Consider the following 20,886-nt stretch of genomic DNA (forward strand, 5'->3'; position numbering starts at 1 on the left):
GTTAGGTTCTGCGGGTGAGGGTTGGTTGGCAGGACGGGGAAGGGGGCATTGTGGGATTGTGGCCGCCGCTGCCACCGCCATCCTCATGGCCATCTTTGTGGCTGGCGCTTACTGTAGCTGCCATCGCCAGCACTTTGACAGAGTGTTGCCACAGCCTTGTCAACAGGCCTCTCAGAGATTCTCATATTGTTAACTGTCATTCAAAGACCAGACACAGGGATTTAAATACAGTGTGTGTGTGTGTGTGTGTGTGTGTGTGTGTGTGTGTGTGTGTGTGTGTGTGTGTGTGTGTGTGTGTGTGGAAAGATATATAGTCGTGATTTGGGGAAACTAGACAGAATCTTTTCTTGAAAGAAATACACATGTGCAGAGTAAATGTCACAAACAACTAGATATCTCGAAGACCATCATCTGGATATTGATTGTAGTCACTGCATTTGTTAACATAGGTGTTTTCTATGTGCAGCACAGTCCGTCCATAGCTGGCAGTGCTAAACTCTAGTTGTAGTGCTGATGGAGATGTGATGTGATGTGTGTTTTTCCTCCCCCAGGGGAAAGAATGGATTGGTATATCCAGAAGAGCAGAGGCTGTGTGCTGCTGCTTCCAACCCTCACCCTCTCTCTCCTGCCCACTCTTGCCCTCTCTCTACTGGGTACCCTCACCTCCACCTCACCCTCCACCTCCACCTCCACCTCCACCTCTCACTTCCACAACTCCACCATCCCTCCACTACCTTATACCACCATCACTCCCTTCTCCCTCACTGCCACTCCTCCTCTCCCAAAAATGTCCTCCCCACCCCTCCCCAAAAGCACCTCGCCTCCTCTTCCCAAAACCTCCCCATCTCCTCTCCCCAAAACCTCTTTGCCTCCTCTCCCCAAAACCTCCTCGCCTCCTTTTCCCAAAGTCTCCTTGTCTCCTCTCCCCAAAACCTCCTCGCCTCCTCTCTCCAAAACCCCCTTGTCTCCTCTCCGCAAAACCTCTTCGCCTCCTCTCCCCAAAACCTCCTTGCCTCCTCTCCCCAAAACCTCCTTGCCTCCTCTCCCCAAAACCTCTTCGCCTCCTCTCCCCAAAACCTCCTCGCCTCCTTTTCCCAAAACCTCCTTGTCCCCTCTCCCCAAAACCTCCTCGCCTCCTCTCCCCAAAACCTCCTCGCCTCCTCTCCGCAAAACGTCTTCACCTCCTCTCTCCAAAACCTCCTTGCCTCCCCCCCCCAAAACTTCCTTGTCTCTTCTCCCCAAAACCTCTTTGCCTCCTCTCCAGAAAACCTCCTCGCCTCCTCTCCGCAAAACGTCTTCACCTCCTCTCCCCAAAACCTCCTTTTCTCCTCTCCCCAAAACCTCCCCACCTCCTCTTCCCAAAACATCCTTATCTCCTCTCCCCAAAACCTCCTCGCCTCCTCTCCCCAAAACCTCCTCGCCTCTCCCCCCCATAACCTCCTTGTCTCCTCTCCCCAAAACCTCTTTGCCTCCTCTCCCCAAAACCTCCTCATCTCCCCCCCTACCAAAAACTTCACCCTCTCCTCTTCCGACAACCAAGCCTTCTCCACCTACAACAACCTCCCCCCAACCGTTCTCAACAACCTCACCCACAGCGATCCCATCAACCTCACCCCGACCGCTTCCAAAAACAACCCCCCCCAGGCCCCTGTCAAAAACACCTCCCCCAAAACCCTCCCCCCGTCCTCTCCCCCACACCTCCCCCCCGTTGTTTGACCGCCAGCCCTTTATCGTCAGTTGGAACATTCCGAACCTGGTGTGCAACAGGTACAACGTCACACTGGACACCTCGCCCTTCAAAGGTGTGACCACACCTGCCAAGGTAAGAAGAAATAATATTGACATAGAATCCCATTTCTATGGATATTGACACATGCACATTTCAATGGTTAAGTCGCTGGATAGCATGATGAAGAGCAAAAAAGCAGTAACTGCAACATCGATATGTTCCCAACGATGATTAAATGGTGTAACACACAAGACATTGTTATCCCTAAGGGAACTGAAACAACCATGTCTTATGGTATCTCACCAACCAATCACTGTTGAGACTGAGAAAAGCCCATGTCTGTTTTTTGACATTATTCACTTCCTCCACTCCTGCCAAGGTGCCTGGTCAGTTCTTGTCTCTGTTCTACACCGACCGTCTGGGTCTGTACCCCCACGTGGACCTGGTTGCTAAGCAGCAGTTCTATGGTGGCATCCCCCAGAAGGGCAACCTGAGGGCCAGCCTGGCCAAGGCACGGGCGGACATCAACTACTACATCCCCTCCAGGTACAACATGCCCTTTATGCACAGATCCGGGATCAGCTTGCCCTCTCTGAATGCTAACCCTAAACATTAGGTTCTGGCCACACTAGTACGTTATACCCGTAAATTATGGATTGAACTAATGGTTTCTCTATGGAAGTCATCCATTGATGGACAATGGAGATGACAAGGGCCTGTAAGTGTCAATTTTCAAGGAGTTTTAGGAGAACTTTTGACCGAGCACTACATCAGTGTCTGGGATGGACTTCATCCTGCTCTGATACCTCCCCTCCAGGACCAGCAGAGGCCTGGCTGTGATCGACTGGGAGGAATGGCGCCCCCTGTGGGACAGGAACTGGGGCTCCAAGCGGATCTACAAGACCCTGTCTGTGGCCCTAGCCCGGGTGAGAGACCGCTCTCTCACCCCACAGCAGGCTGTTGCCAAAGCCAAGCACCAGTTCCAGGTAATTTTCTTTATTTGAAATAGATGAGATAATGGCTGAAATAATTATTATAAGGTGTGTAATAATTCCCTAAAGGGATAGATTTACATAAAGTATCTATCCTATCTTCCTTTCTTATTTCCTTCCTTCCTCCCTCCCCACCCCAATTCCTCCATCTCTCCCTACCTCCCTTTCTGCTTCCTTCCTTCCAATCTTCCTTTCTTCATCCCTCAATCTCTCCATCCCTCCCTCCTTCATCCTTCCACTCCTCCCTTCCCTTCCTCCCAGGCTGCAGCGCGGAGCTACATGGAAGAGACCCTGGCCCTGGGCAACAGGCTGAGGCCTAACTACCTGTGGGGTTTCTACCTGTTCCCCAACTGTTACAACTACGGCTGGCTGGAGCCTGGGTACACAGGGAGGTGCTCCAAGGAGGTGAGGGGGCTGAACGACCAGCTCCTCTGGCTGTGGCAGGCCAGCACTGCCCTCTACCCCTCCATCTACCTACAGGTACTACTGGGCTGGCAGTCTGGGATGGGACATTATGAGTTATTCAGAGTGGGCGGCATCGGCCTTTATCACACGCGTACAGTGCTTCCTGCTTTTGTGAGTAGCGTAGAAATGGAAAAACATTTGGCTACGTGACATTGTCCGTGCTGGTTAAAAAGAAGTTGGTTGATACACATGCCTGTGATGAAGGCCAGTTTACTGTACCTGCCTTATCTGATACAGGGTCAGCTAGATGTGGTCCTCTGTGGCTCAGTTGGTACAGCATGGTGTTAACAACGCTTAGGTTGTGGTTTTGATTCCTGCTGGGACCATATCTACTGAAATGTACGCACTCACTGCAATGTAAGTCGCTTTGGATAAAAGCGTCAGCTAAATGGCATATATTAGATAGATCTGTCTAGATCTGTGGTATATTCATTGTATTATAGTAATCTCACAAAATCAGACTCTCCATTCTGGGATCCGAGAGTAGTATTATAGTGGTTCCAATGTCGATTACAATACTCAAATTATATTAGGTAATGCCATTTTATAATTTGATATCACCATGCTACATCAGTCTACTGTCACCCCCCCCCTCCCTGCAGGCGTCTCTGGGGAACAGCCGCAGCGCCGCCCTGCTGGTGAGAAACCGTGTCTACGAGGCTCTGAGGGTGTCGGCCCTACCCGACAAACCAGCCACCGCTCCGGTTTTTGTCTACACACGGCCTGTCTTCGTAGACCAGAACAGACGTTTCCTCAGTCAGGTGTGAGAGAGACAGTGAGACCAGGAATGTAACTGTTATAGTTCATTTTACAGTATATAACCATACAGTATATACCATATTTTACATATAACATCCCTTTCCCTTTCTGTCATCATTAATATATTTATATGTTCCTAGATGTTTATTTTGCCAACAGCTAAGTTGTATTATCATGCCAATAAAATGGATTGAATTGAATTGAGAGCTACTGAGGCTTGGTCCTGACTAATGCACTAATGGATAATGCACTGATGCAGGATAAATCCACTTAGCAAACATAGGTTGGGCTGTTTGAACACAGTACATTAGAATCGAAGTTGCTGAAGTTGACCTTCATACCCGACACGTGTTGCAGGGTAAACCTGTGCTGTCTGGAAGTTCAGTTGTACAGGGGTTTGGTTTCTAAGTGTAAGGCCACACTTAGGTAACCCTAATCCTCACCCTAACTATCCCGTGTGTGTGTGTGCGCGTGCGTGTGTGTGTGTGTGTGTGTGTGTGTGTGTGTGTGTGTGTGTGCGTGCATGCGGGTGTATGTGTGTGTGTGCATATGTGTGTGTGTGTGTCTCCAGGGGGACCTGGTCAGCACCATTGGGGAGAGTGCTTCTGTAGGAGCCTCAGGAGCTGTGCTGTGGGGGGCCAGTGCTGACTACGATGACAAGGTAACTGACCCCCATGGGAGAAGTGCTGACAGAATATAGTACAGCTATAGACCAATGGATAAACACGATGAGAGTAAGTTACTGCCAAGGGTGCACAATTATACCACAAATATGTTGACAACAGCAGGGGTCTGAAATCATATTTTCAATACTCCACCAGACTCCTACAAATCTCCTATATAGCTCAATGATGCAGTGCAAAAAATTCCCTACAGCAGCAAAGAAGGATCACTATGGCCTTATTACTGTTTTACATACTTCTACATACTGATGATATGTCGTTATGATATCATATATTAAAGTGATTTCTCTTATTCCTCCCCTCTCTCCTTCTCCCCCCCCCCTCCCCCTCTTTCTCTCTCCCTCCCTCTCTCCCATCCAGGCCTCTTGCGAGGCTCTCTCCTCTTACCTCACCGCCACGCTCAACCCTTACATCGCCAACGTGACGGCGGCCGCCCAGCTGTGCAGCGACTTCCTGTGCCAGGGGAACGGGCGCTGCGTGCGGAAGCGCTACGACTCGGACCACTACCTCCACCTGAGCTCAGGTAACTTCCGGATCCTGCGAGCCCGAGGCAGGTACCTGGCTCTGGGGCGGCCCACTCTGGCCGACCTGAGCTTCTTCTCCAGACGCTTCACCTGCCAGTGCTACGTGGGGCTCACCTGCGCCCCCAAGCTGCCCAGGCACCTCTCCAAGGCCCTGGTGTTTCGCCTGAAGCACGGCCTCTCCAAGAAAACCAAAACTCTGAATAAAATGATCATCGATATGGAGCAGTCCAGTAGTATTAAGGAGAAGAACCGTAAACAGTGATTCTTGATCAGCCTTGAGAGGGTCTGCCTGGTTACCTAGTGGATGGTGATGATGTAACCACCATACGTGCTGTGACTTTGAAAGGATTGAAACGTGTGACATTTGAAGGACTGCCTCACACATAGGACAATGCCATCCTGTAAGTGCCTATGTTATAGAACCTTGGGTGTCTTCTCGTGCTTTATAACTTATGTACTGTACTGTATGTTCCCATTGCAATATTAATACAGCTTCATATACCTTCTGTCATATTACATATGATCATCATAATACATATTATTTTTCTGTTTTCAATGCACTCAACTGTATGCGCTTTGCGATTGTACAAATCAAAAGCGATTTACAAATACAATTGGTTAATATTATTATTATTAATATTACTATTATTATCATCATTTAGCAGTTTGTAAGAATACCAACAGAAACAAAGACACAGCTGTTCAGAGTTCCGAGTGTAGAATGCTTATCTGTGAAAACATTGTTCCTGTAGACATTTGTATATCATTTGACTGTATATGTAAATAAAAAATACACGACATACTATTCTACACTATCAGTGCTTCTCTCTGGCTCTCACTGCTGTGGGTTCCACCTTTTGTGGATAGTTCCCTATAGATGATCTACAGTTGATCAAACTATCAACAAACTATCAAATGCAACTCTGTTGATGTGCGACAGCTTGTTAGGGTGACAGTTAGGGTTAGGTTTAAGGGTTGAGTAGGGGTGTGTCAGGGTTAAGGTTTAGGTTAAAGTTTGGGTTAAGGCTAGGGTTAAGTTTAGGGTTAGGATAAGGGCATCTTGGAATAAAAATCTCCAATTGCAAACCAAACATTGGTTTGATGATTATGCTAACTATGCTAACTATTGGTGGAATGTTCCTCACTATTTAAAACTTGTGGGGAGGTTATTGTTGGACAGAGCCCTACCGAGCGTTAGAGCGGATTACTGTGTGGAAAAATGGTATTTGAGAGTTGCTCAGGTTGTAGTAGACTAGAGAATAACCTTGAATTCGACCCAGAACTCTGGGTCACAGACCAGACCCCTACAGTATTTCTGGAAGCAGATGAGTAATCCAGAAGACAGAGAACCAGGAGTGGGGCGAGTAGTGTGAAGTCAGCACTCAAGGCGGTACGAGGGGTTTTCTAAGTACTAGCATAAGTATATTAAACATTGCTCTCAAACAGAGGAAGTGTCGAGAGCTAATGAGCCCAGATGGCATCGTAAAGGCACATCTGTCTCGTGGGAGTGTAGCCAGCCTATCAGATAGGGGATGTTGAGTCGTTAAGTGTAGCCAGCCTATTAAATAGGGGGATATTGTGTCCTTAAGTGTGCGATATGGGACCACAGCAGGTCCCTAAAGTGGGACACACTGCTGATGTGACGGAGAAAAACGCTGAACCGCCGTCACCTTGACAACTTTCCATGGCTACGCACGGCGACAGGAAACATTCCTGAGTGTGGTGGGAAAAAAACGACATTTTTTTTTTTTCCTCACAAGGAAATAAAACCCTAAAAAATAAATGTCCCTTGCCCTTTAATGCAGGGTCAATCTTGACATTAAGTGCTGAATAAAAGATAAAGAGGGAAGAAATAAAGAAGCGTACGATATTGTCTTCTAAGAAGGGCTGAATGTATCTTTAAACACTGAGTTTGTTCTTCAATTCAGGCACTTGGGTTGGATTGCTAGGTCGCGACATCAGGCTCAATCAGACATTGTTTGTCTGTTTACTAACTATCTGTTCATCCAACCAGAGCAGGTTGGGTGAGGTGTGGTTTCCTGTACTGTACAGGGTATGGTTTATGCCGATATTGCGCAACATTTCCAGTTCCCTGTGTAGAACCAGCCCTATAACAGCTAGGGAGAGGTGACAGGACAGAAAGGATTCAGTGACCATACAGTACATTACTTACATCAGTACATTACTTTACAATATCAATCAAAGCAAATGACCAAAAACAAGAACAACTTTAGTGATCCAATTTATAATTCTTTCAGATTTAATAAAGTAATAATCAGTAACATACATATGATATTATCATCCAGTGATGTACAGTACATCTGCACCAAGACTTCTTTACTGTTACATATGCTGAAAAATATATATTTTTCCCTCCTCTGGTGAGCCATAAAGAATATGATGTATTATATATATATATATATATTATCAAAACACAGCTGATTGAAGAGTTGAGTTAAAAGATTTGTTTTAAAAGAGATGCTTATATGAAGTGCCCATGAGTCTCCTTGACTCCCCACTCAAAGTTGACATATTTTTGTTCATAGTCTGAAAAACTAAAATAAGTAATTTGTATACCTACACATGTATCTTTAGCTGCCCTATTTGAAGATATCCCATAAGCTTTATGTAATCAATTGGATTCTTAGAGTTGGTCAGAATGATTCCATAATAATCAATAATAAAAATCAATAACTGAGGCAGATTCTGCATAATCTGTCGGCCCATGTATAAATCACTCGACAGCTCTCTCTTACAATGGCTGTCTGTGTTACTGTATTATTTTTGTTGCACATCAAATCATTTTAGCAAACCAAAAGGAGAACAGTAAACTTATCAAGTTATGAGTCATAGTTATTGTAAACCACTGTTTCGACCATACACAGCATAAAGCAAGCTCTTTCATTCAATCCAATCTGGGTCTCCAAGCAACAGGAGACAATTGTTTGTGCAAATAAATTAAAAGGGCATGATGCATATGTCCCGCCTAAAGACCTCTTCATCCCCATTACCCCCCTGTACAAGTTTCTCTCCTGAAAATAAAAACAATGAAAAAATCTTCCTTTCTCCTAGCATTGTGACTGGTCCTAGAATAGATTACTTTTTCTTATGATGACTGATGGATAGATGATTCACTCACTTAGACAAGTGTATTTGTTGTTAGTCGCTTTGGATAAAAGCGTCTGCTAAATGCCATGAATGTAATGTATATAAAGAGAGTCCATAATAGTCCGAAAAACAACATATGTTATGCTGCAAACATTTGAAATCTTGTCAAAAGTAAAATGTTACGGGTAGGGCCATAGAGTTTTTCTTGATCATGTGACCTGCACAAGAAAAACCTGTAGTTATCTGTTCATCTACAAAAGTATTACTGTAGGAGCTTGCCCAATTACCAAACCTTCGAAATGTATCCCCAAAAAAGTCCAGGCACCATAATTCATGAAAACATGCGAGATAGAGAATCATAAAATCTGTACAACTACGCCTTGATCAAAACAAACATTTGCGACACAAAATATATATCTCCAAAGTATAGAATCTCAGTTCACGTTGCTAGTGAAATCACAGTGCAAGGTATTCAGACTTGGGTCCCTGGTTTGGGCCCTCTGAAACAAACAACAGGAGACTCTAGATTGTGGTGTCAGTGCATACAAGGGAACTCATACGAGGGAAGTCATACGAGGGAACTCATACGAGGGAAGTCATACAAGGTCATATGAGGGAATAAAAGAGGTAGTACACAAATCTCAAGGATATGTGTCGTTCTGTAATGTTTCAAAACCAGTGCAGGTTCTCAATCATCCAACTGCTAAAAGATAACCACACAATCATTCTAAAGACAATTTCTGCAGCCTTGCACAGCGGGTGAAAACTAAGGGGACCCTTACCAGCAAAACAATATTGAATTTCTGACCAGAAAAATAATGTTGAATTTCCAATGTTGAATTTACGTTCAGATTTAGTTAAGGTTAAGGTTAAGGTTACGGTCATGGTCCTAGTTGGGCTGTATAGGGGACAGAAGTCAGAAAGGTCCCTTTAGACTCTACCCGCTCAAAGAGGCAAGAGATCTAGTAGCCAGGATTACAGAACAGAACAGCCATCTCCAAAACATTCTCTCCCCTCCTCCTTCACTCCTGAGCTGAGCTCTACAGAGATCCCGACAGAGATCTCTGGGCTTGCATTGGTCTTATTCATTACTAGGGGCCAGGAGATTTTCCCGGACTACATGACCCGACCAGGAAAGTCTCAGGGCCCTACTGTAGTCATTCCATATCTTTACCCGACCTCTACAGTACGTCAATCTAAGGTGTTGTAAAACATAGACTGCACACACCATAGTGCTCTGCTGTTTTGTAAACTTCACACAAGCCTAAGGCCTGACACCTCCCTTGATAAAGATGGGAGTGTGTTGTTAGTTGTGCAGATGCTGCAGGCAGAGATATGGCTGTTTGACGGTTTGCGTGACACAAAAATGTTTAGTTTCGTCGAGCTGCCTAAGGTTGCTCTGAAAGGCACTCCAACATAGTTAAGGTTTGGTTCATCAAAAGATTCACAGTAAAATGATTTCGGTCAACTTAGATTGCTACATGTGCTACTGAGCTATACTAATTCTATAGTCATGCATTTTTCAAATGCATATATGGTGTGCCAAGAAGTGTGTATGTGCATCTGTTCTGTCATGCAGAAATGAGTTAAAAGCATGCTTACTAATGCAAAAGGCATGAAGAGAAAGCTTGTCCCAAACTAAATGCCACCATGCATATACATGGCTGTATTCACACAGCTCCCAAATCATGAGCAGTGAAATGCAAAGTTTAAAATATTCATCTCATAGGCTATCATTTACATCCAATAGGTAAGAAACGGCAGTTGTTTTCAAGTCATCAGATATGCCCAGGCTGTCTACCTGGCAGTCTACGCACTGATAGTTAGAATCACATTAAAGCTGTTGACACAGCTACTTATATTCCACTGGGGAAATTCCACTTTTTAAAAGTGTGCTTACACCTTTCATGGTCATAAATGCCAACTTTATGATTTGTATATTAGGTAGCAACAGTCAGTAACTACGAAACATACATATATAACTCTTTTTAAAGTATCATACAGCCTTATATACATTCATAGAACCTTATAGGTGTAGTCTTATAGCATGAAGAAAGTGTATATTCTTGCTAATTGAAATATGCCTGAGGCTGGAATATATTCATAATGTATCACAGCTCAGCTGGGGCCTCTTGTGCCTTAGACTATTCCTTTCCTATAAAGTATCTTAAAGATCTGTGACTGCATCTATTTGTGTATGTTTATAAGTGCTTTAATTGCACTTCATAAGAGCGTGCCTCAAATGGAAGTTTTACTAATAAATCTACATCTGCTTCTTCTTGAGCACCGGGCGCCCGTTGACGCCTGATGCGCCCTGATCTCTCTCCTCATCTTTGGTACACACCACAACCCGCAGAAGGACATTGGACAGAACGTCCTGGTACAGACTGAGACAGACCCATCCGGGTAAGTAGAGAAGGGTGATCAGACCCATGAAATTGAGAGGATAGTGTGAATAGTCCCACGAACACGCATCGTACTGGCGCAGAGCCAGGCCCCAGGTGAACTCCCAGACGTAGATAAAACAGATGTAAATAGGCAGTCTCCTCCACGTTCCCCATCCTCTTCTGAAGTGCAAATGCAGGTAAAGTTTCTCCACCACGAAGCTGCAGCTTCCGTACATAAGGAACGACCACAGGGACGTGTGGCCGCTCAATGTCCTGTCCGATTTCTCGATGAGGTTGAATATTGAGGTGAAAACCACCTCATCCAGTAAGCCTTGCATTCCGAAGAACATGAACCGCACGACGTCGGGCAGCCCGTTAGCGGCCCGCGGACCCCGAGTGGCATCTGCCGGGGTCCGTTCGTTGGGGCAGCGGTACTGGAGACGCGACAGTCCCTTGTGAAACACTTGAGTGAAATACAGTGCCAGTATGTATTGAACAGCGAGTTGCGTCGCAGAGACGATTCTGACATGCTCGGTCAATGTGTTTATATTCCCGATCAAGATCTGCAACCCGATGTACACCGATGGGTAGAAAACGAGGTGAAAAACTACGGGCCGACCTTTAAAACACTTTTTCTGCAAATAGATTTTCTCCAACGCGAAGTGGGTCAGTGAATGCATGATACACAGATACGGGGAAGAGAAGCCCAGTAGTTTTGGGTCACTGTTATTTAGTAACCCTTGTACCGAGGACAGAATAATGTCCAGTGTGACACCGTGCATCCCATAGAAATAGAGGCGCATCCATTGTGGTAGTTCCGTCATTGATTCGCAGGCGTCCCCAGCCTCGCTGGATGGATCCCTCTGCCGGGGTTTCCTCGGTGCTTTTCCACCGGTGCTGCTGTCTCCAACGCGGATCCGCGGGCTCTCTCTCCGCCGACTGGCCATAGTCACTCTCTCCAGAGTGAATTCAATTAAATCTATTCTCTATTCAACTCACGGTGCATTGTGTATTTTAGCGGTGTGGCCGCGCTGAGAAACAGGATGCAATAATCTGAAGGCCGGCACCTGACAGCGCGACTAATCCGCAGCCAGAACTGCGAGAGGGGGCGTGATGTGAGAAAAAGCAGCAAGTCGCATGTGACGCTCACAAACTTCACGGTCCTACAGTGACGTCCTACTTGTTTAATTAAGCTATAATTTCGCCACCTGAAAAAACCTGTCGCTCGGCATGACTAATTTTGACGGCTGAGGTGTAATGAAGGAGTGTGTGATTGTGTGAATAATTAAAGCCTACATTCCCAAACTAGGGCTAAACTACAGTATGGCTCCCTGAGCAATTACCGTGTCTACTCTAGCGCACAGACCCAGACAAATGCTGACCTATATAAAAAAAACCCCCACTATAGCCCGGTCTCTAGAGTTCAGTTTGGGACAACCTGCTCTGCAGGTTCCGTTTCCAAGGTAACTAAACCATATTTTTCCACAGCCTTCATGTGAGCCGCTACCAACACTAAATTCTCTCACTGGGACCTGCATTACTGTGACTGTATTATAAACACCTACTGGGACGTGTTCTAAGTATGTCATAAGCACCCACTGGGAACTGGTATTACTTAGTTATAAACAGCCTCTGCCAGCTTGTCACAGATGACACATTGCTTTGAGCCACTCTAAATTGGCTGTATCTGTACCCTGGCTGTCAATATCAATGCCAGACATGCTTTTTTATGGAGGCTACACAACATACTGTGGATGCTTGAACCTGCCCTGGCCCTTATGCTACAACTGTCCTTCCAACCAGACATGTAGCTCGGCATCTGCAGAGTGCAGTGTGCCCTGTCCTCCACTGGGTAATGCTGTTGAGACAGCCTGGAATAGAATAAGGCAGATGTATGAATTTTATCCTTGGCAATGACCTAGGGTCAGTTGACATCGGGCCCTCCCAATGGCTATAGTGAAAATTGAGCAAAGGCAAGCTGATCATACAGTAGATCTGTGTCTATAAGGGCAACTTCACTGCTTGAGTTGGTGTCAAATAAGGTGATTCTGTGCTGGTTGAATTCTCCTGCATAGCTGTGGTGCACATCATACAGTTGAAACTTGAAAAAAGTGCTATCTGAGTTTCACTGTGTTCTTGTGGGTTTCCTGGACAGACAGACAGACAGACAGACAGACAAACAGACAGCGCCATGGGGTTCCTGTGGGTTTCCTGCAGAGACAGACGGGCAGAACCATGAGGTGGCTGGTTTCGGAGAGCATGTGGTTACGATAAGTCAGGCCCTGAACAGAGTGTGTATGTGTGTGTTTGTGTGTGTTTGTGTTTGTGTGTGTGTGTGTGTGTGTGTGTGTGTGTGTGTGTGTGTGTGTGTGTGTGTGTGTGTATGCACTCAGAGGAAAAAGAGAGATATTTGTAGCTTGGTCTGGGCTGAAGAGATAACAACCTGCTTCTGCTTAAAAGACAACGGAAAACACCACACACCACACAGCCCTGGTCAGCAGGACTGAGATAGAACCTGACACAGCAGAAACGTAAACAGACGGACTCCCTATTGTTACGAATAACCATGTATTTCAGTGTTTTACCGCCACGGAGGATTAATAAAGTAAAGTAAAGGGTTTACAATGAAACATAGGCCTGCTACTGTGCTTCCCCCAAGTCCTCACAGACAAGACATGCAAATAAGCTATTTTTATTCAATAAAATAGATGCGAAAATGGGCAGAGGATTTTCTCCAACTGTGTTGAAAGGCATCTATGGTCTGGTCCCACTATTGTCAAAGTGGGCTACGCGTACCCCCGGGGGTATGTGGATCAATCTAGGGGGTACGAGAAATAAATCTGTGATTTATCTTCCCAAACAGTCCTGTTGAATAGCCGACTGCAGTTTCAGTACCAAAAATAAATATGTAGTCTAATATGTAAGGGATAATGTTCATAGAATATCAATTAGGCTACAAAATAACCAACAGAGGATACATGACTGTTAAAAGTTTGGGAACCACTGGTCTGGTAAAAAAGCAGTTTTAAGGTTAGGCCTGTTTAGGCCTGGAGGGGGCATGTCTCTTGCGAATGTATGGGAGAAATTGGGATTATCTAATGAGAAGATGAGCCCCAGCTTTATACTAATTGATAAATCCAGTGCTCTTGTCACAGGGGAAATCTTAGTTGCAATCTTGATCATCACTTTCACACCTGTATCTGATTTAACAAAAGAGCAGCTTATGGTTATCACATTCAGAATTTTGGTTGCAATTGAGCCACTGCATTTTATGATGGATGTCTTGTATTTTTTTTTTTGTTACTTTTATAATAACTAATAATAATAATAGTTTATAGAACACTTTTCGAGGCAGGCTACAAAGCCTGTCACAAGGAGAAAACAAACAAGGAAATAAGAAAACTAAAAACAGGGAAGTAACGACATCAGTACCCAACTGCATCTGTTTTATACATTTTGACCAGTAGATGGCAGCAGTGTGACATTTCTTTGTGGGCCAGGGTTGGGTCCTCTCCTCACTGCAGCACTAACCACTAACTCACTGACACATGAAATCACTTTGGTTACACTCACATGCTTTATGTATTATGGAATTATAGTAAGACATTATTTATGCTGATCCTCATGCAGACATGACTCGATGTGGTTTTGGAACCAAAATATGGGAGAGGTGTGGCTGCCCTTCTTTCATTTCATCACAATAGTAGCCTAGCTATTTTAGTCTGACTCTGAAGATGATCGATTTGGTGCTTAATATTGTAAACCTAATCTCATTATCTTAACATTTTCTCAGTCTGTCTGTCTCTTTAACAGGATAAAGGGGTGTGAATGGGAAGATGATATATTGCTCCGTGATGCCTAACTAATATTTCAAATATCCCAAAGGATATTGAGCCACTGAATGCTACATCTGAAATGTAATTTTAGATCCCACTTCCTCCAATTATGCTCTTATTGGTTGGACTAGCCTAGCGCCTAGCATTGTCTCAGAGAGGGTGGGCTCGGTAATGTATGTGTGTGTGTGTGTGTGTGTTTGTGTGTGTGAGTATGCAAAGAGACATTTCTCTCTACACACTTCCTGATAGAGTGTAGAATTCCCGAGTGTGGATCTCAAGTCTTGTTTACAGTTCCTTCCTCATTCGGAATTCTGCTCACCTCCGGGAGCCTCGAGGGCACGGTCACAGAAACACAGCACTCCCACTGACACCCCCTCACCCCCTCCTCATCCCCCCCTCACCCCCTCCTCATCTTCCAACACACCCCTCTTCGCCCCTCTTCACCTTCCTCCTCACCCCCTCACCCTCCTCCTCCTCCTCCTCCTCCTCACTCCCACCCCTTGCATATTTAATCAGCTCAAAACTGTCCACGTCAGGCAATTACAGTCAGGCATCTGACCTCTCTATCTACCCCCAGTTAACTAGCCTTGTGGCCTCTGTCTCCCTCTGTCTAGACAGCCAGGGCAGCATCAGAGGACAGGACTGTTTGAGTCTCACCCCGGGGGTCAGGTGCTGGGGGATGCTCCCGTGTGCTGAATCTCTCAGTGGCTCTGTCGAAAATAGCACCAAATTCCCCACATGGAACCCGAACGATTTCTTCAAAAGGGTTTTTTGTGTGTATTTGTGCACTATGCGTTTGGCCAGAGTCTTGTAACCCTGGCCTAAAAAGTATTTCCCTACACGGGGGGGAAAAGGATCTCATTTTGAGATACATCCCCAGTGTTTTGTCATTCCCACTGCATTCTGGGTCGCCTCTGACAGAGGGGCCTGCAGGTGAGGCGGATCAGTGGCGTTGCTATGGGATACAAACACCGTACAAGCGTGTGTCATGCTCTGGTTGGCTCTTGATGTCATTAAGCTGGGGCCTGTATTAGCCTTGTAGTGATACAGTTCTGGATCATCAACCAAACATCGACCAAGCTTTCTCTCACTCACCCCCCCCCCCCCACCCCACCCCTCACAAGCTCTGAGGATATCAAGTCTACCTGGTGATGAAGGCAGCTGGTACAGGTGCACATTATGAAGTGTCTCCTTGTTAATATGTGTGCCACCACAGGGTGCAAACACAGCAAATGGTGGAGATGGATGTTTACCCCCAATTTGACCTCTAACCTCTAAGCCCTCACCCTTCAGCCTTCAGTGGCAGCACTGCACTACAGGTTCAAAGTAGATTACTAGAAGCTACTTGCCCCATTTACTCCCATTCTGTCTCCAAGTTGAGCGATCGTGGTTGCTAGACATAACTAAATAACAAAGGTGGTACTTAAAAACCATCTGGGTTGATCGTCAACATGGGAGATATACAGTATATCTAAAAATAGTGAACCATCCCTATAACCACAGATCTTGGATCTTACCTCAATTGTTTACTTTAACCATAAGGGGATGACAAAACACCTGACCCTGAAGAAGTAGACAGGGGGCAACTTTCACAATAGAAAACCTTGAGGTTCTGAGACTGACCTCCTTTATACAGACCCCATACAGGGAATGTACCAGTAGCACTAGGTCTGCCACAAGATTGAGACAGACTATGTCTGCCACAAGATTCAGCGGTAAGTTCTATCCCAGCTCAGTTTACACAGACAACAGTTACTGTAAAATACCGGTAAATTACCAGGAAATGCCTCGGTGTAAACAGAGTTTGAAGAAGCTAGATCGATAGATAGGTACTTTATTGATCCCCGAGGGGAAATTAAGGTGTTACAGCAGCTCACATCACAAACAACAAGAGCTAAATAAAGTGACAATAGAATAATAGAATACAAATAAAATAGACATCTGCAACATTATATACAGTAAGAACAGTCCAGTAAGATTTAACATCCCCCAGCCTGACTCTGATCACCCCAATCGAGCCAGCCGGAGGAGGAGTTGAACAGTGTTATTGTGGCAGGCAGAAAAGATCTCCTATAGCCCCCCTTAGTGCAACGTGGTTGTAGTAGTCTGTTGCTAAAGGAGCTTCTCTGCTCTGCCACAGTGTCATATAGGGGATGGGAGGGATTGACCATGATGGCCAGGAGTCCTCATCCTCTTATTGGCCACCTCCTCCACAGTGTCCAGGGTGACACCGAGGACAGAACTAGCTTTCCTAATAAGCTTGTTCAGTCTTTTGGTGTCACCTTCCTTGATGCTGCCCCCCCAGTATACCACCGCATACAGCACTGCGCTGGCCACCACTGTCTGGTAGAACATGTTCAGCAGAGTCCTGCACCCGCCAAAGGGCCTGAGCCTCCTCAGGAAATAAAGCAGGCTCTGGCCCCTCTTGTACAGGACATCTGTGTTACCAGTCCAGTCCAGCTTATAGTCCAGGTGCACCCCCAGGTATTTGTAGCTCTGGACCACCTCCACATCCTCTCCCTGGATGGAAACAGGAGACAGGGGGACCCTAGTCCTTGTAAAGCCCACCACCATCTCCTTTGTCTTGCTGATGTTGAGTAGCAGGTGGTTCTGCTCACACCACTCAACAAAACTGTCCACCAGTCCTCTGTACTCAGTCTCCTGGCTTCCACTGACACATCCCACAATAGCAGAATCATCCGAGAACTTTTGCAGATGGCAAGTATCTGTGTTTTGCCTGAAGTCCGAGGTATAGAGGGTGAAGAGAAAGGGGGGCAGAACTGTCGCCTGGGGGGGGCTCCAGTGCTGCTCATCACCCAGTACAACACACATCCTTGCAGCTGTACAAACTGTGGCCTGTTGGTCAGGTAGTTCGTAATCCAGGAAACAATGGGGAAGTCCATCTGCATCCTCAGCAGCTTATCCAGAAGTAATAAGGGCTGTATGGTGTTAAATGCACTGGAGAAGACAAAGAACATGACCCTCACAGTGCTGCCAGCCTTATCTAAATGGGAGTGAGCTCTGTGTAGCAGGTAGATCATCCACACCAATGTCTGCCTGGTAGGCAAACTGCAGGGGGTCCAAGGATGTCTTCACCAGACGCCTCATGTGTGCTAGCACCAGTCTTTCCATGGTCTTCATGATGTGGGATGTCAAGGCTACAGGTCTATAGTCATTCAGAACACTGGGGTTCCTTTTCTTTGATACCGGTACCAGGCAAGATGTTTTCCACATTGATGGGACCTTTTCCAGACTGAGGCTCAGGTTAAAGAGGCACTGGAGTACTCCACAGAGCTGGTCTGCGCAGACTTTGAGCACCCTCGGACTCACACCGTCAGGCCTTCCTGGTGCGGAGTTTCAGTTCTCTCCAGTTCTCTCTCTTCACCTGAGCCGTACTGATGAAGACACTGGATCGGGGGGGGTGGTGTGTGTGTGTGTGTGTGTGTGTGTGTGTGTGGGGGGGGGGGGGGGGTTGACTGTGGGGGTGGCAGCCAACAACCTGTGGGTGTTGCTTTATGTTCCTCACGTAAGTTGTTGACTTGAAGTTACTCTGACTTGAAAACACCCACGATGTGCTCAACCCGCATACAGTAGTCTCATGATAGAGACGCAACTGTGGGATCTTTTAATAGAGATGTAGATAGAGATGGAGATAGAGATGGAGATAGAGATGTGCCTCTGCTCTCCCCAGATACAAAAACACACCCATCCCTTTTTAATGAGCTCCCATGGCAACCGGAGCACAAGGATTCCAGAAAAGCACACTGACAGTTTTTCATGGTTTCTGTTTGATTTTGGTGTTTGTATTGGTGAAACGACAACTCAGCAGGGTGAAGGAAAGGCTACGCTCAAATTCAGAGGGGTTGCTGTCTCTGATCAGTCACTCTGTGAAAATAGAATCATAGAATACATTCGTTCTATTTTCAAAAAGTAGCTCTCCTGCACGTTTAAAGCATGCAGCCTGTTTGATTTCAGAACGTCGCTCAGTCTCCGCGCAACCTGGGGATGTGAACGCTTCTCTCTCTTGTCACATGCCCCACGCTTTTATCGACCTTTAACCTTTTGGATGGAAGTTATGTCTCTCATTTCTTGTTTTTTTTTTAATCAAAGTTGTCTATATCACGTTTAAAGCTACCTATTTCTTCCAAGTGAGAACCAAAGGCAGTAATAGCAAAGTAATCTCCGGCGGAAAAATGGAACATAAAATTAATGTGACTACGGCAGCACTAGGGTGGTGCCAATAAAACCGTGGATAGGAGCCTGTCAGCAGTCACAGGAGAGCCAGAAGGTCAATGACTGTGTTAAGGACATAATGACCCTGTAACTACACAGAGGGGGGGGTGGGGCTAGTAGGACTATCCACAGTAGCATCAGTAACTAGCTGGGGGTTGGGTAGGACTATCTCTCTACAGCATCAGTGACTGGTGTCCAGTTACACACGCACGCACGCACGCATGCACGCACGCACGCACGCACGCACGCTCACCAGGGGGATGCATTTGATCCCCTCACTTCCTGGAGGATTAATATTATATGGATGGATGCACTTGAAGAGAGAAAAGGCTTTGAGAGGAATGTATGAAAATCACTGTGTATGGTATTATGATTATCAATGAGGCGGGAGTCTAAGGATGCACGCACACACACACACACACACACACACACACACACACACACACACACACACACACACAGTGTGTGTGTCTTCCCTGAGCACTCTCCAGTGAAATGTCAGGAGAACGTCAGGCTAACGTCAGCCATTAGATCCCAAACAACATCAAGACAAGCATCACCTGTCTGTCAGAGCAAGGACACCGACTGGAATGCTGATGATAAGAATGGAAATCTCTCCTCCTCAGTCTCTCTGTCCCTCCTCTCCCGCTGATATCAACAAATGGCTAGAATTTGTCTATTTTTACTTGTTTTTTTAACCAAGGTTTACTTGTTTTGCTTTTTCAGGGCAATTAACATTATACACATGGCAATTAAAACACATACATGGCGTATGCCCCCCACCCCACCCCAACCCCACCCCACCCCACCCCACCCCACCCCACCCCACCCCACATACTGTAGCTGCACCTGCATCCAACCCTCTCAACACTCCCTCATCTATAAGGACTTTGAGTTGATTGAAAGATCATCGAAATGTAACGTATTGTCCATGGAATTCAATGATAAACAATAAATGAGGTGGACCTGTGAGTGTGTTGCTGTGTATGCTAGTATGTGTGTGTGTGTGCATACTGTTCTAGTTGGTAAACACTGTAGGGCAATTGCAATGTCACCTAGCATGCCTGTGACTTAGCCAGCTTCTGAACGCGTTGCCCAAAACCGGTCAATTGACCTGGTTTACACTGCGCCTGTCGAATCGATCATGTGTTTGTGGAAAGTTTGCGGACAAATGTTTTTTTTTAATCATTTAATCAATAGTGACTGTGCTCATCTTTATTCTACTGTTGTGGCTGCCTCCATGCTGCCTCGAGGCTACAGACAGTATATTATAAAAAGAATGCAACTCAATCCTCAATTTGCTTGACCCCCTAGTGGCAATAATTAAAAAATCGTGTAAAATTGTGTCTGACACATTGTCTCCATTTCTGGGATGATGGGGAAAGTGAAATGAAGAATATTCAGTTATATTATTATATAGTTCAGTTTTCATGTCATTTGTTCGGCTGTCTCCAGTGACACTCCACCAACGCATAGTCCCAGTCAGCTGGTGCTGCATTATTAACATGCATTTTCAAACCAGAGAAAACTTATAGTTGGAGACATACAGTATACCTGTCAACCCAGAGCCCCATCTGAGTCTCAAACGCCTACAACTGTAAGCTACTCATTCAAAGGCGGAATAGAGAAGTTCTCCTTAGAACTGTTCGCCTGCCAGGTTCTGTGGATAGGGAGCCCTGTGAGTCTAGTGTTCTGAAGTAGAAAACCCAGAACTCTTTTAATCTAGTGTTGAAGCCCCTGGCCTGCCTACTCGTCTCCCTTCCTCCTCTCTGCTTCATCTAGAATAACCATCGATCAGCTCGGATTCACCCAGGAACACCCTCAGCCGCCATCCGCAGAAGAGTATTGGCGTTATGTTAATATTCACCGCAACCCAGACACCCCTTTCCAAACCACTAAATTATTCAAGGCTTTATGTATCTTTATCAGGTATTTTCCCTGATGATTTCTTCGCCAACGTTTCTGCTAACAAAGAGAGTTAACTGTAGCACAGCTGATTGTAGTCCCGTAGATGTGTCCCTAGGTCACTATCTGTGTGTTTATGTTAATCAGGGGCGCTGGTCTAATGACTAGATTGCCATGCAGCTCACACACCCCTCACACACAGAGCAGGCAGGGGATAAACACACATACACACGCACGCACACACACACGCACGCACACACACACG

The 20,886-nt window shown here is 45.8% G+C and overlaps 2 protein-coding genes across 2 annotated transcripts in view; one reads left to right on the forward strand and one right to left on the reverse strand.

The window, feature by feature from the left end:
• The window catches only part of LOC310820273 (hyaluronidase PH-20-like), a gene marked incomplete at both ends in the record, with an annotated part of 9,035 nt that extends 3,621 nt beyond the window's left edge, over nt 1-5,414 (forward strand). The window contains 7 exons of the mRNA XM_083691853.1: nt 1,724-1,822; nt 2,109-2,275; nt 2,547-2,715; nt 2,983-3,201; nt 3,789-3,947; nt 4,517-4,606; nt 4,989-5,414. Of these exons, the coding sequence (XP_083547979.1) occupies nt 1,724-1,822; nt 2,109-2,275; nt 2,547-2,715; nt 2,983-3,201; nt 3,789-3,947; nt 4,517-4,606; nt 4,989-5,414 (1,329 nt within the window). The remainder of the gene's footprint in view (nt 1-1,723; nt 1,823-2,108; nt 2,276-2,546; nt 2,716-2,982; nt 3,202-3,788; nt 3,948-4,516; nt 4,607-4,988) is intronic.
• A 1,982-nt stretch (nt 5,415-7,396) lies between these two features.
• tmem229a (transmembrane protein 229A) lies at nt 7,397-11,674 on the reverse strand. The gene has a single exon (XM_083692206.1). It carries the CDS (start codon nt 11,592-11,594, stop codon nt 10,524-10,526), a length of 1,071 nt encoding a protein of 356 aa, XP_083548332.1. The 5' UTR covers nt 11,595-11,674; the 3' UTR covers nt 7,397-10,523.
• Between the last annotated feature and the right edge of the window lie 9,212 nt (nt 11,675-20,886).

Source organism: Argentina silus (assembly GCF_951799395.1).
Source record: "Argentina silus genome assembly, chromosome: 20".
Taxonomy (NCBI): domain Eukaryota; kingdom Metazoa; phylum Chordata; class Actinopteri; order Argentiniformes; family Argentinidae; genus Argentina; species Argentina silus.